At 43.5% G+C, this 13,369-nt stretch overlaps 1 protein-coding gene across 2 annotated transcripts in view; it reads left to right on the top strand.

Moving 5' to 3' along the window:
• LOC144577268 (uncharacterized) overlaps positions 1-13,369 on the top strand; it is a 476,463-nt gene that overhangs the window by 178,388 nt on the left and 284,706 nt on the right. Inside the window, exon 2 of one of the 2 annotated variants that reach the window (XM_078333282.1) lies at positions 5,028-5,111. The exons of the other annotated variant lie outside the window; for it this stretch is intronic. Coding sequence (XP_078189408.1) covers positions 5,028-5,111 — 84 coding nt within the window. The remainder of the gene's footprint in view (positions 1-5,027; positions 5,112-13,369) is intronic. 2 annotated transcript variants of the gene reach the window in all.

Raw genomic sequence — 13,369 nt, 5'->3', positions numbered from 1 at the left:
TGCCATGTGAGGATTCGAACTTCGCTGCAACAAGCTAAGGAACATTTGGGGCTGCAAGAGATGAGGAAGGAGCTTCCTATTTCAGGTTTCAGAAGGAGGCAGCCCAGCCTTGCTCACAGCTTAACTTTAGGTTTAAAAACCACATTGCAAACTACATTTCTGACAATAGCTTTCTGTCGTTCTCAGCCATCCAGTTTGTGACACTTTGTCATGGAGCTATAAGAAACTAATATACTATTTATTTAGTTTCAGATTTACTGTGTGTGTTTTTTTAATTTCTAAAAGTATGACATGATTTGTTTTCAAATGTATTTCTTTTTATTATAGGGTGCCTTCTTCTTGTATCATGGCTTCAGATCTTTTTTTTTTTTTAATCTCTTTAGCTATTTTGATTTTTTGGAGAGAGTCTTGCTCTGTCACCCAGATTGGAGTGCACTGATTGAATCATGGCCCCCTGCAATCTCAACTTCCCAGGTTCAAGTGATCCTCACTCCTCATCCTCCCAAGAAGCTGGAACTACAGGCATGTGCCACCACACCAGATGAATTTTTAAATTTTTTTTCTAGACACAGGGTCTTACCATGTTGACAAGGCTGGTCTCAAACTCCTAGACTCAAGCAACCCGTCTACCTTGGCTTCCCAAAATGCTGGAATTACGGTGTGAGCCACCACGCCTGGCCCAGTTATTATAAATACACTTACCTTTGTTGCTAGTTTCAGATGGTTCTATTCTCTTTAGTTACGAACTATTACTTTCCTGTTTGTTACACCTGCTTGCTTTCTGTTACAGAGACTTTTTTTCTGTAGTGATTTGTAATTTTTTTCTTTTAATTATTAGCGGGAGTTTTCCCCATCTTGGGGATGTACCGTGTTCTGGGGTTGCGAAAATGTTTCTGAAGAGTAGTTTTAGATTTCTTACGATGGGCATCTCAGTGGTTTTATTAGTCTGCAGCCAGTTTCCACTTCAGTTTCTTCCCTGAGGTTTCCTTACAGGTAGATAATGTGAGTTTAGACCCTGCACCTGCAAAGTCAAACGGACTGGGGGTTTGATTTCTCATAACTGACTTTCTCTACCACGTGGAGCTGGGAAAAGACAAAATTCCTTTCTCTCCCCTTTGCTGTGTCTTCCAGGATCTTTACTTCATAGCTGGTTGTCAGTTCTAACTCCCACCTGGCATAGGTCTTCTCCGCATCCCCTGTTGCTGAATGGGCATTTTGACCCCAGCCCCTGGCCTTTCTGGCCCATACCTAGACACACATCTTGCTGAGTCCCCAGAGCCTGAGTTCACCGATGATGCCATGGCAGCTTGGCTATTGTTCCTCTTCATTTCTTGTACCTGGGAATTTCTTTTTTATTCTCTCTTTCTCATTCTTCCTTACAAGTTTGATTCTGTTTCAGAAACTTTTTGCTACATTTGCCCCAGACTTTCTGCCATTTCACTGGAGTAGAAAGCCAAGTCCAATGTCTGACATTGGATAGTTGTAGAATGGGCTGTACATGCTGCTGGAGGTTTTCAGGAGGAAGAAATTCAGTGAACAATGGGAACAGTGACAACTGAAGAATGCTGGGTAGAGTTCAGGTAAGGGAAGGGTTCAACTGATTTAACAAATGTCTTTGCATTTCAGTTAGATTTGGGGGTCTGTGTAAAGACAAGGCCATGCATCTGATGTCCAGCATGATCATAGGCACATCAGACATTTTTATATTCTGCAGACTGACAACTTTGCTTTCTGTTCTTCCCTATGCCTTTGACTTTGTAGAAACAAAACTCTGCTCTGTGAACCACGGGAAGCCAGGTGTTTTGTAGGAATCACCACATGGCTTCAAAACCTTGCCATGCTGCCTTAGTCCTCAAGGCAATGGATGGCTGTGAATTAAAGGGATTAGATGGTGTTCCTGGAGTGTTTCAACCTGTAGTGAATGGAGAAAGGCTCAAGTTAGAATCTTGGGTTTTAATTTTTAATTTCATCCGCTGTGACTCCGTTGTCTGAAAAGACTGAGCGCAGCAGATCCCTTGCTCTCCTCTGGAAATGCTTCAGCACTTACTAAGGCGGAGGTACCTACCTAATCTAGTTCCTAGAAGGTGGTTACAAAGACGAAATTAGAAAGCAGAAGTGAATAGGCTTTAAAATAAAAATACGTTTTAGAGGACAGGCAGCAGACTCTAGAAGCTCAGAGCACAGACTCCAGAGGCACACTGGGTTTGAGGCTCTAGATTTGCCTCTGTGGGGTCGCTGTGGGAGTGGAATGAGATAGCGCATTGCCTGATAGGTAGTCCGTTTTCAATGAGCAGTACTTTTATCGCATTATTTGATATTATCATCTGTATGAGAGGATTAAGCTTCAGGAACCCCAAGCAAGTCTAGGATTCAGATCAGAGTGTTTGAGAACTCTCTGACACTGTCCTCCGAATTTTGTGTGTATGTGCATTTGTAGTGCAGCGGTGCATTTTCCTAGAGAGAGAGTCCATTTTTATGATATTCTGAAAAAGGTACGCCAACCAAAACGTGTTCAGAAGCACTTTTGTTTGAATCGAGGACTTTGTTTCAATCTGAGGACTATAGAGCTGCACACTCTTATGCATTCCAAACAGGCTCTGTGGCCTCTGGTTAGTTCAGCAAATACTGGTGAAGAGCTGGACCCTGGTCCACAGTGGTCACTCAGCCATGCAGGACCAACACCTTTGCCCAGGTAACTCTCTGTACCTAGAAGGGAAATGGTGACCTCCTGAGGGACTCAAATGAGAATTCAGAAAATCACTCTGATGGTTTCACCATCACTGTCACATGCTCCTTTACGGGCAATTTTAGTGCCGGTTAAGTCAACTTTGTTACTAAGGTGGTCCATGGAAGTACTGAAGATTTACTTCAAGCTTTTCTTTGAGGGAAGCATAACGTTTCCCCCTTTCCCATGAAGTGACAGTGAGAGCGGCAGGTCAGGAGATCGGGAGGCCTTGGTGAGGTCTCCTAACATACGTGATAGGAGATTGGGAGGCCTTGGTGAGGTCTCCTAACATACGTGATAGGAGATTGGGAGGCCTTGGTGAGGTCTCCTAACATACGTGATAGGAGATTGGGAGGACTTGGTGAGGTCTCCTAACACATGTGATAGGAGATTGGGAGGCCTTGGTGAGGTCTCCTAACATACGTGATAGGAGATTGGGAGGCCTTGGTGAGGTCTCCTAACATACGTGATAGGAGATTGGGAGGCCTTGGTGAGGTCTCCTAACATACGTGATAGGAGATTGGGAGGCCTTGGTGAGGTCTCCTAACATACGTGATAGGAGATTGGGAGGACTTGGTGAGGTCTCCTAACACATGTGACGGAGAACTTTCCAAACTTCATGAATTTTAAGAACCATTAGACTGTTTTCTTCTGCTTCTGAGCCCTCTTTTGCTTTGACTCAGCTCAGGCATTTAAACAGATTTAGAAAGACTTGCAAACATGTAAATGTCAAACTTTATTTCTTTTTAATGATGTGTGTCATCTAAATCGTGACGCCATCAATAGGGGATGTTGTTATTTTCTCACCTTCTGCTTTCGGATGTCTTTTAACATATGTAAAAATATTTATGTACGCTCTTCTGAGTTCTCCCTTTTGGTAATACCATATTTAACTCAGAAGAAGTCATCAGCATATCGGGGGCAGATAGTTGGTACAAATCTGACACAAAGCTAATGAGCTCTCCTGTGATTATCAGGGAGGACGGTGACTCATTAAATCTCATTTCCTGGGCAAGTCCACGTAGGCAGAAGAAATTAACTGAAATAAAGGCCTGAGAACCTAGTGCAGTCAGATTTATGGGCTTCTGTATAAGCAGCCACATGATAATCAGTGCAAATAGTAAAATGTTTTAATGAGGTTCCGTGAAATATTTACTGTGTTACTGGATTATTTTTTTAAAGTTTGGTTGTTTTCTATGAGAAATGGGCTCCTTGGAAGGGAGGGTCCTGGAATCAGGTTGGGGTGTCTTTTGGTTAATTGTCTCCAAACTGTCATTTCCCCACATAGACTTTCTTTACGTATTAAACACTGTGACCGATATTCACAGCTGTGTTGAAAAGAGGGTCAGGACAGTTAGAATCTATAAATACTTTTCCTTTTGGTTCAAAAGAATGTAAGTATCTGCTTAGATTTAATCCTTTCAGGTTCCCGAGAGTGCGTCCTTTTTCATTCTGAGGGTTTTGTGCTGCTTGGATGGAAATTTTCCAGAAGAGGGCAAACCATAAGCAAAATAAAGAAGAGTCTGCAATTTGGTTTTGACACCGTAACTTCCCTTTAAATGTTCGTTTTCACCTAGCTGGTGTTTCCTTTATAGTTCTCAGTCTTGGGTACTGGTAGCTTTCAAAGATGTTCTACCTAAATGACAGTAGCTATTGCTCTTCCTAGACTCAACAGGGACTCATCCATGCAAATACACTAATTTACAGTGGGGTAATTTTCGATGTCATAATGGATTGGGTGGGTTGACGATATCTGGTTGGTCTCAAATTGCACACATTCATCAGGCCAGGCTTGTTGCTTGACTGTCTCATGTAGATCGGCACTTTCCAATGTGTTGGAGTCGACTGGTGAAGAGAGATTAAGAAGCAGTATGTGCCAGGCGCGGTGGCTCAAGCCTGTAATCCCAGCACTTTGGGAGGCTGAGGCGGGTGGATCACGAGGTCAAGAGATCGAGACCATCCTGGTCAACATGGTGAAACCCCGTCTCTACTAAAAATACAAAAATTAGCCAGGTGTGGTGGTGCGTGCCTGTAATCCCAGCTACTCAGGAGGCTGAGGCAGGAGAATTGCCTGAACCCAGGAGGCGGAGGTTGCCGTGAGCCGAGATCGTGCCATTGCACTCCAGCCTGGGTGACAAGAGCGAAACTCCGTCTCTAAATAAATAAATAAGAAAGAAGTCGTATGTGTGACACCTGTTGCTATATGAGCAGTTACCTCATCACATAACCTCATTTAGGAACCTCGTCCTGAAACAAGAGATGACTCCTAATTGTGTGTTCTTTCCCACCTTTGGTATGTCAGATTCTATCCGCGTCATCACCTTCTAGACTTGGAACTAAGACCCACGCTTTCTGCTATAACCATGAAGAGAAGGACTGTCTGCAGGTATGATTTCTTTACAAAAGGCCATGGCAGGATTCCTAATGGAAAAATCATCCTAGACAACCTTTTCCTAGCAAAGATGGGTGTGCCAAGGCAAAATGTCCGGATGATTTAGACTAATTCATGTCCCAACTCATGTTCACATTAAACATCCAGTATTTGAGGCTATTTATCTTTTAAGGCCATAGTTATCTAAGATAAACTATTGAGGCAGATGATGTCAAAAGAAGGGGAGAGGTGTGTAGGGATCTCAGTTCACAATGTGGGAGAAGTGAGTAAGTGAAAGGATCATATCTTCTTGACTTAAAAGTATATATTAAGGAAATACAGTTCATAAAATCATGTCATAATTCATAAGTATGCTTAATATAGCATTTTGTTATTTTTCTCCCATATTCTCTATGATTAAATATAGTAATCGGTATTCTCTTAGGGTTTACGAAATGCCCTTTATTCCCTCTAGGCTAGAAAATCTTGTTCACAACCTCTTGATTATGTTTTAGCTTGTAAAAACACCACTGCCGGCCGGGTGTGGTGGCTCAAGCCTGTAATCCCAGCACTTTGGGAGGCCGAGGCAGGTGGATCACGAGGTCAAGAGATCGAGACCATCCTGGTCAATGTGGTGAAACCCCGTCTCTACTAAAAATACAAAAAATTAGCTGAGCATGGTGGCACGTGCCTGTAATCCCAGCTACTCAGAAGGCTGAGGCAGGAAGTGGAGGTTGCGGTGAGCCGAGATCGTGCCATTGCACTCTAGCGTGGCTAACAAGCGCAAAACTTCGTCTCAAAATAATAATAATAATTTAAAAGAAAAAATATATCCTAGAAGTAACAGTGGCTTGGAACTGCTGAGGTACAGGCCTGGCAAATCCAGAATAATTTATTAAGATAATGATTGGCACCTGTCCTACTTCTATATGCCCAGCATATCACTCTCTGTCTCTTGGACCTGCCCCTGACAACATGGGACCTAGAGAGTGTCTCTCCCCAACAGAACTCCTCCAGTGATTTCTCAAGCAGTGATTGAAGGAAGTGGTCTCCCTGTAGGCCATAGTGGCTACTGAATCAAAAAGCAGCCAGCAGGAGTCAGTGGTTGAGGTTAGCCTTCTGTAATCCTGGAAGGCTGCATGGCTAATGGCAGAAAGGAGAATCAAATTCCCTGTTTTACGAAAACAAATATTTTCCTATTGCTGTGGTCTGAATGCGTCTCCCAGATTCATATGTTGCAATTTACTTGCCAATGTGATAGTATTAAGGGGTGGACCTTTAGGAGATGATTACATCATGAGGTTGCCCCAGTACATGGGATTAGTGACCTTATAAAAGAGGTGCCAGGCTGCTGTTCTGTTTTCTGCCATGTGAAGATGCAGCAGCATGGTGCCATGTATGAGGCAAAGAAGGAGCACTCATCAGACATTGAATGTGCCAGCATGCTGATATTGGACTTCTCAGCCCTCAGAATTGTGAGAAATTAACTTCTGTTACTTGTAAATTACTAGTTTAAGATGTTTTTGTTGTAGCAGCCAAACAAACTGAGATGCTCATGCTTTTGGGCCTTTAGCCAGTGTCTACCTAGAAAGGGGCCTTGTTTCTGCTCAAAGGCCAAGAGCTAAGAAAGCTAGACATCACTAATGCTGCTGTGCCTTGTCCTCCCTAACGCTCCAGGTGCCATGTCAAAGCACACCAAAGAGGAAAAAAATCTTTCTTTTCCTTCTCTTTCATGTGCATGGCATAAGAAAATGCAAATATGTGAAGGTCCATTTGTGGCCAAAAGCGGATACATCTTCTGTCAATCTGGATTCGTGATTTAAGTGCAAGTGGGGAGAGGATGCAGTTGAAACTCCCAATGCTGTTAATTTCTATTCCAGAAGGATGTGGGCCCATGGGCTGTACCTTCCATTGATTCGAATTCCTGGTTTTCGGGCGCCTCCATCCATACTGCATTTTCTTTTCTTTTATCATCATCTACTGCTTATTCCTAAGCAATCTTTTTACTTGAAATACTTCTGTAGCTTTGAAATCTAAGTCCCGGAAACAAGTGTGGCGGTTTGGATGTGTGTACATTTTTTTTACAGTAGGCTCTGTTTCTGAGTTGAAACTGACGTATACATGAGTGAAAAATGCAGTGATTTAAACAAGGACCAGTCATTTTGCCTGGGCCTCAGGTGGCAAAACATTTTGCAAAAATAGTATTCTTGCAGGAATAGACAGCAGTGACTGGATGGTGGTATTTCCCTCCTGGCCCGGATCCCTGCCTCACTGAAAGTTGGAGCCAAATGGGCATGGGGTGGTAGGTGAGGGTTAATGAAACGTTACGAGTCCCTGGCAGCAACCAGCAGTCATGTAGTCGTTTTACTCTCTGCTGCTGTTCACCTTACCTGTCTATTTTTTCCCTTCAAACTTCAATGGTTTTTCCAGTGCTCCCCTTTTGAACAGGATTGATGTGGCTGGCCATGGCAGGGGGATTAATGTGAATACCAAATTATTCTTACACGTTTGAAGTTATAGGCCTATCCTACTTGCCCTTTAGGGAAACACTGGTCTTTACCAAGCTATTGTTGCTCTCAACAAATTGTAATAATTATTAGTGCTAGGAGTTTGGTTCCTTGGTTTAAGCTTAGCACATACAAATCATCTGTGTCTTTTGGGCAGCTCCTCTGACTACCTGATTCAGAGGGAAGGGAGATGCATGGGGTAGGGGAGTATTTCCCAACCCTAAAATGTCCAACTAAGCTTTTTTTTCTTTAAACAGAATATTGGTCTTGTCACCCTGGCTGGAGGGCAATAATGCCATCTCATCTCACTGCAACCTCTGCCTCCCAGGTTCAAGCAATTCTCCTACCTCAGCCCCCCAAGTAGCTGGGATTATAGGTGCCCGCCACCACGCCCAGCTAATTTTTTTGTATTTTTAGTAGAGATGGGGCTTCACCATGTTGGCCAGGCTGGTGTCGAACTCCTGACCTCAGGTGATCTACTCGCCTCGGCCTCCCAAAGTGCTGGGGTTATAGGCATGAGCCCTGCTACCACTAAGCTTTAAACAGTCTACATTTTGTGCATTTTACACCTCAGGCGTTACAAAGAGATAGGTAAAGAGAATCTTTAGAAACTGTATTTATTCATGAGAGGGTGGAGTAGAGTGTGTGTCCCAGATAGAAATAGTTCGCTCTGACAACCCACAGAATGGTGGTTAGGAAATAGGGACTTACAAATAGCATCAATGTTGCTTTTTAAATGGCAGGTTAAGATCTCCAGTCAAGTCCAAATCCATTGTGAGGCTATAATAACTGTGTAATCTCTCAGAGCCATCCTTTGCTCATCTTTATTACAGGTATAATAAAATACTGCTGTTAGAGAAGTAAATAAAATAGCAAAAGTTCCTTACTGTGTACATGCTTTTTGTAACCGTTACTTTTGGTATGGTTAATACTGGCTTGCCTGTGTGTTATATTTGAACTTTGGATGATAGTCTTGAAAAAGAGAGCCCTCCAATGGGCCGAATAAAGCCTCTACATGGAAGAACATGGGTCAAATCAGTATCATCCATTGCATTTACCACTTGTTTGTACTGCCAGATTGAAATCACAGCAGCACCAGTAACTAGATGTGTCACTTTGAGAGTTACTTCCCAGTTCTACGCGTCAGATTCTGTCTGTAAAGCAACAATGCCTATTTCAGAATCAAATAACGTAGTTACCTGCAAAGGTCTTAGACGAGTCCTGTGAACTTACTGTCTCAGCCTAACAGTCTCCAAGCCTCCTGGGCAGCTCCACAGTTTTCATGGAGATAGGGTGAAAACACATGTGTTTCTGTCTTCTTAGGAGGTGCAACTGTTCTTCCTATGGGTGGGGCCCGCTTCTTTCTTAGGGGCGCCCTATTGGCATTATCAAAATGGTTGTGTTGGCCCGTGTCTGGAGGAAGTTCATGTGCCCTAGCTTCTTATGAACAGGTCATTCTTGTTCTGTTGGGACAGTGACTGTCGTGGACTGGCTGCCTGAGTTACAGCACTGTTCAAGATTTTGCATTAACAAGAAATTCTAAACCCCCAAATCTCAGGAGGTCATGTCTTCTTCAGTGGGAAAGGAGCAAGATTCGTTTCCTTTCCCTATTACCAAATGGGGACATTTCTGATGGAAAGTAAGTAAATGAATGAAAACATGGTAGAAATAAGATCAGATACTAAGATTTTCCAGGCGGGGGATTAAATTAAATACCCCAAACTCCTTTCTTTAGGCGCCTGAAGTGATTCCTTTCATATTAGGACAGTTACTGGCATACAGTCACCTAATTGAGATTTACATGGAAGACCACACATGGCATAAGATGGTTACTGAAATGCTATACCAAGGAGAGGAACATCTCACACAGACCTTAGTGCGAAAGCCTGGGTTTCCAAAAGAGAATACTACTAACAACTGCTGGTTTAAAATCAGCACTCTAAGATTTTCTGAGTCTTTCACAGGTCAGTATATGGTATTATTATTTTACAGACAAGGAAACAGAATTCACTGTGAATAAAGTCTGTTTTTACAGTGTGTCTTCTAGGGTGCCTAACATACGATGTGCTTACCAAAATCCTGATTTCCCTGCATGTTCAGGAATATACTTATGATATAAAGAGAGGTATAGAAAGAAACTGCAAAACTGGGGTATATGTTATATTTACATTCAGCACGTAATTTTTAATACAAATTTTTGTAATGCAACTGTTTTATGAATTATAAGACACATAAAGGATTCAATTAAAAATATTATAGGGCCGGGCGCAGTGGCTCAAGCCTGTGATCCCAGCACTTTTGGAGGCCGAGGCGGGTGGATCACGAGGTCAAGAGATCGAGACCATCCCGGTCAACATGGTGAAACCCCATCTCTACTAAAAATACAAAAAATTAGCTGGGCATGGTGGCGCGTGCCTGTAATCCCAGCTACTCAGGAGGCTGAGGCAGGAGAATTGCCTGAACCCAGGAGGCGGAGGTTGCGGTGAGCTGAGATCACGCCATTGCACTCCAGCCTGGGTAACAAGAGCGAAACTCTGTCTCAAAAAAAGAAAAATAAAATAAAATGAAAATATTATAGAGCATCATAGGGAGTGTGGATGGTTCATGGGTCACAGTTGTACATTGCTGTTGAACACCTACTTTTGATCCCATGAGTGTGCCTCAGAGCTCGTATGTGTCACTACAGAATCCTACAGTTTGAGGTTTTCAGCAAGGGAGGCTCTGGCACAACCCCCAGCTCAGCCTGTGGTAGGCAGGTGCTTGGCACGGGAGCGCATCCTCAGTTTGGTGAAAAGGCACACATCCTAATTTACTCAGGTCCCATCCTCCTCTCCTCTGTTCTTCTCAGCCAACATTTTGGCAAAGTGACATTCTTCTTCCTGTGGCCCCTTCCTCACCTGCACTACTGCGAAAGCCAACTGCAGCCCCTTTGGCCCAGGGCAGTGTCCCTAGCACGTGGGCACCAGGACTCTGGCTGGGTCTGCAGGCTGTGACCTGTATGATGTGAGGTAAAAATAGACGTGGAGAATAAGCCCTGAGAAGGTTTTATATAAATTTAGCATGATTGCAACTGTCGAGCCCAATAATTGAATGTAATTTTATGTCTGTTGAATTAATTTTTAATAACTGGGCTTGCCTTTTTTGTACTTCTTTTGCATTTCATTTTTCTGGTCATTTATTTATTTATTTACAAAGATACTGGTCTGTGATAGGAAATAAAGAAAATGGGGCCTCCTCACAAAGAGTTAGATAATTTGAGGAGCGCCACAGAGTGTAAGTGTGCAGACTTGAGCGTCGCAGGACCCAGATACGTGACGTGGTTATCTGCGTGACGGAGTGCCTTTGGGAGCCTTGTCCTCTTCTGCCTTAATTTACTTTTCTGTAAAGTGGGGTTGGGGGCAATTGTACCTACTGTACTGGGTTGTGGAGATTCAAGAGGTGAATGCAACAGGACCTTAGAGAAGTGCCTCTCACTGAGTAAGGCTCTGTATGTTTAAGCATTGTCGTTTGATTTCCAGATACTCACCTGTATCTTTGCATACACTGGGGCTGCATTATGGTTGTTAAAATATAATTGTTTAATTGTAGGAGGAAAATGGACTTTTATCCATGACAGTAAAAGACATCTGAGATACGTTTTTTTTCCAACTTATATTGGGAATTATATTTTTTATTTTCATCTTTTATTTTTTAATTTAATTTTAATTTTTTTTTTAAACAGAGTTTCGCTCTTGTTACCCAGGCTAGAGTGCAATGGTGCAACCTCGGCTCACTGCAACCTCCGCCTCCTGGGTTCAGGCAATTCTCCTGCCTCAGCCTCCCGAGTAGCTGGGATTACAGGCATGCACCATGCCCAGCTAATTTTTTGTATTTTTAGTAGAGACGGGGTTTCACCATGTTGACCAGGATGGTCTCGATCTCTTGACCTCATGATCCACCCGCCTCGGCCTCCCAAAGTGTTGGGATTACAGGCGTGAGCCATTGTGCACAGCCCTTCATTGTTTATTTTTATGGGTACATAGTAGGTGTGTATATTGATGGGGTATGTTCGGTATTTTGATACAGGCATACAATGCATAATCATATCAGGGTGAGTGGGGTATCCGTCACCTCAAGCGTTTGTCATTTTGTTGTGTTATAAACATTCCAATTATAGTTTTGGTTATTTTAACGTGTACAATAAATGATTGTTGACAGTAATTACAGTATTGTGCTATCAAATACTGAATCTTATTTCTTCTATCTAACTATATGTTTCTATCCATTCACCATCCTCCCCTTCTCCTCTCCCCCATGTATCCTTCCCAGCCTCTGGAACCATCATTCTGTCTCCATGAATTGAATTGCTTTAGTGTTTAGTTCCCACAAATGATTGAGAACACACGAAGTTCGTCTTTCTGTGCCCGGCTTATTTCACTTAATGCAGTGATCTCCAGTTCTGTCCGTGTTGTTGCAAATGACAGGACCTCATTCTTGTTAGGGCTAAATAACAAGAGCTGGCGCTCTGGGAGGGGGCCCAGAACCCATAGGGGTAACAAGCATCAAGATCAATAATGCTGCAGTTGGACTGGATCAGACTTAAAGAACCTAGCTGCTCCTGGATAATCTTTGGATAATAAGAATCATTCCTTCTGTGTTCTGGCCTCCATGCTCTGTGTTCATAGGTCTTAGCTCTCACTTCTTGGATACCCAGAATATAGCATAATGTATAGGAGTACATAATGTAGTACTCCAGCGTGTGTGTACTACATTTCCTTTATTCATTCACCTGTTGATGGAGACTTAGGTGGCTTCCAAATCTCTGCTGTTGTGAATAAACAGCAATGCGCTGCAGTAAACACTGGAGCACAGGTGCGTTACAATTGTTGAGGGCCCGGGTATGCTTGTCTTCATGAGCACAGGTGCGTTACAATTGTTGAGGGCCCGGGTATGCTTGTCTTCATGAGCACAGGTGCACTACAATTGTTGAGGGCCCGGGTATGCTTGTCTTCATGAGCACAGGTGCGTTACAATTGTTGAGGGCCCGGGTATGCTTGTCTTCATGAGCACAGGTGCACTACAATTGTTGAGGGCCCTGGGTATGCTTGTCTTCATGAGCACAGGTGCGTTACAATTGTTGAGGGCCCGGGTATGCTTGTCTTCATGAGCACAGGTGCACTACAATTGTTGAGGGCCCGGGTATGCTTGTCTTCATGAGCACAGGTGCGTAACAATTGTTGAGGGCCCTGGGTATGTCTGTCTTCATGAGCACAGGTGCACTACAATTGTTGAGGACCCTGGGTATGCTTGCCTTCATGAGCACAGGTGCGTAACAATTGTTGAGGGCCCGGGTATGCTTGTCTTCATGAGCACAGGTGCGTTACAATTGTTGAGGGCCCGGGTATGCTTGTCTTCATGAGCACAGGTGCGTTACAATTGTTGAGGGCCCGGGTATGCTTGTCTTCATGAGCACAGGTGCGTTACAATTGTTGAGGGCGCGGGTATGCTTGTCTTCATGAGCACAGGTGCGTTACAATTGTTGAGGGCCCGGGTATGCTTGTCTTCATGAGCACAGGTGCGTTACAATTGTTGAGGGCCCGGGTATGCTTGTCTTCATGAGCACAGGTGCGTTACAATTGTTGAGGGCGTGGGTATGCTTGTCTTCATGAGCACAGGTGCGTAACAATTGTTGAGGGCCCTGGGTATGCTTGTCTTCATGAGCACAGGTGCGTAACAATTGTTGAGGGCCCTGGGTATGTCTGTCTTCATGAGCACAGGTGCACTACA

This window comes from Callithrix jacchus, chromosome 8 (genome assembly GCF_049354715.1).
Source record: "Callithrix jacchus isolate 240 chromosome 8, calJac240_pri, whole genome shotgun sequence".
Lineage (NCBI taxonomy): Eukaryota > Metazoa > Chordata > Mammalia > Primates > Cebidae > Callithrix > Callithrix jacchus.
The sequence above is the reverse complement of the archived record's forward strand: the minus strand, read 5'-3'. Positions and strand labels throughout refer to the sequence as shown.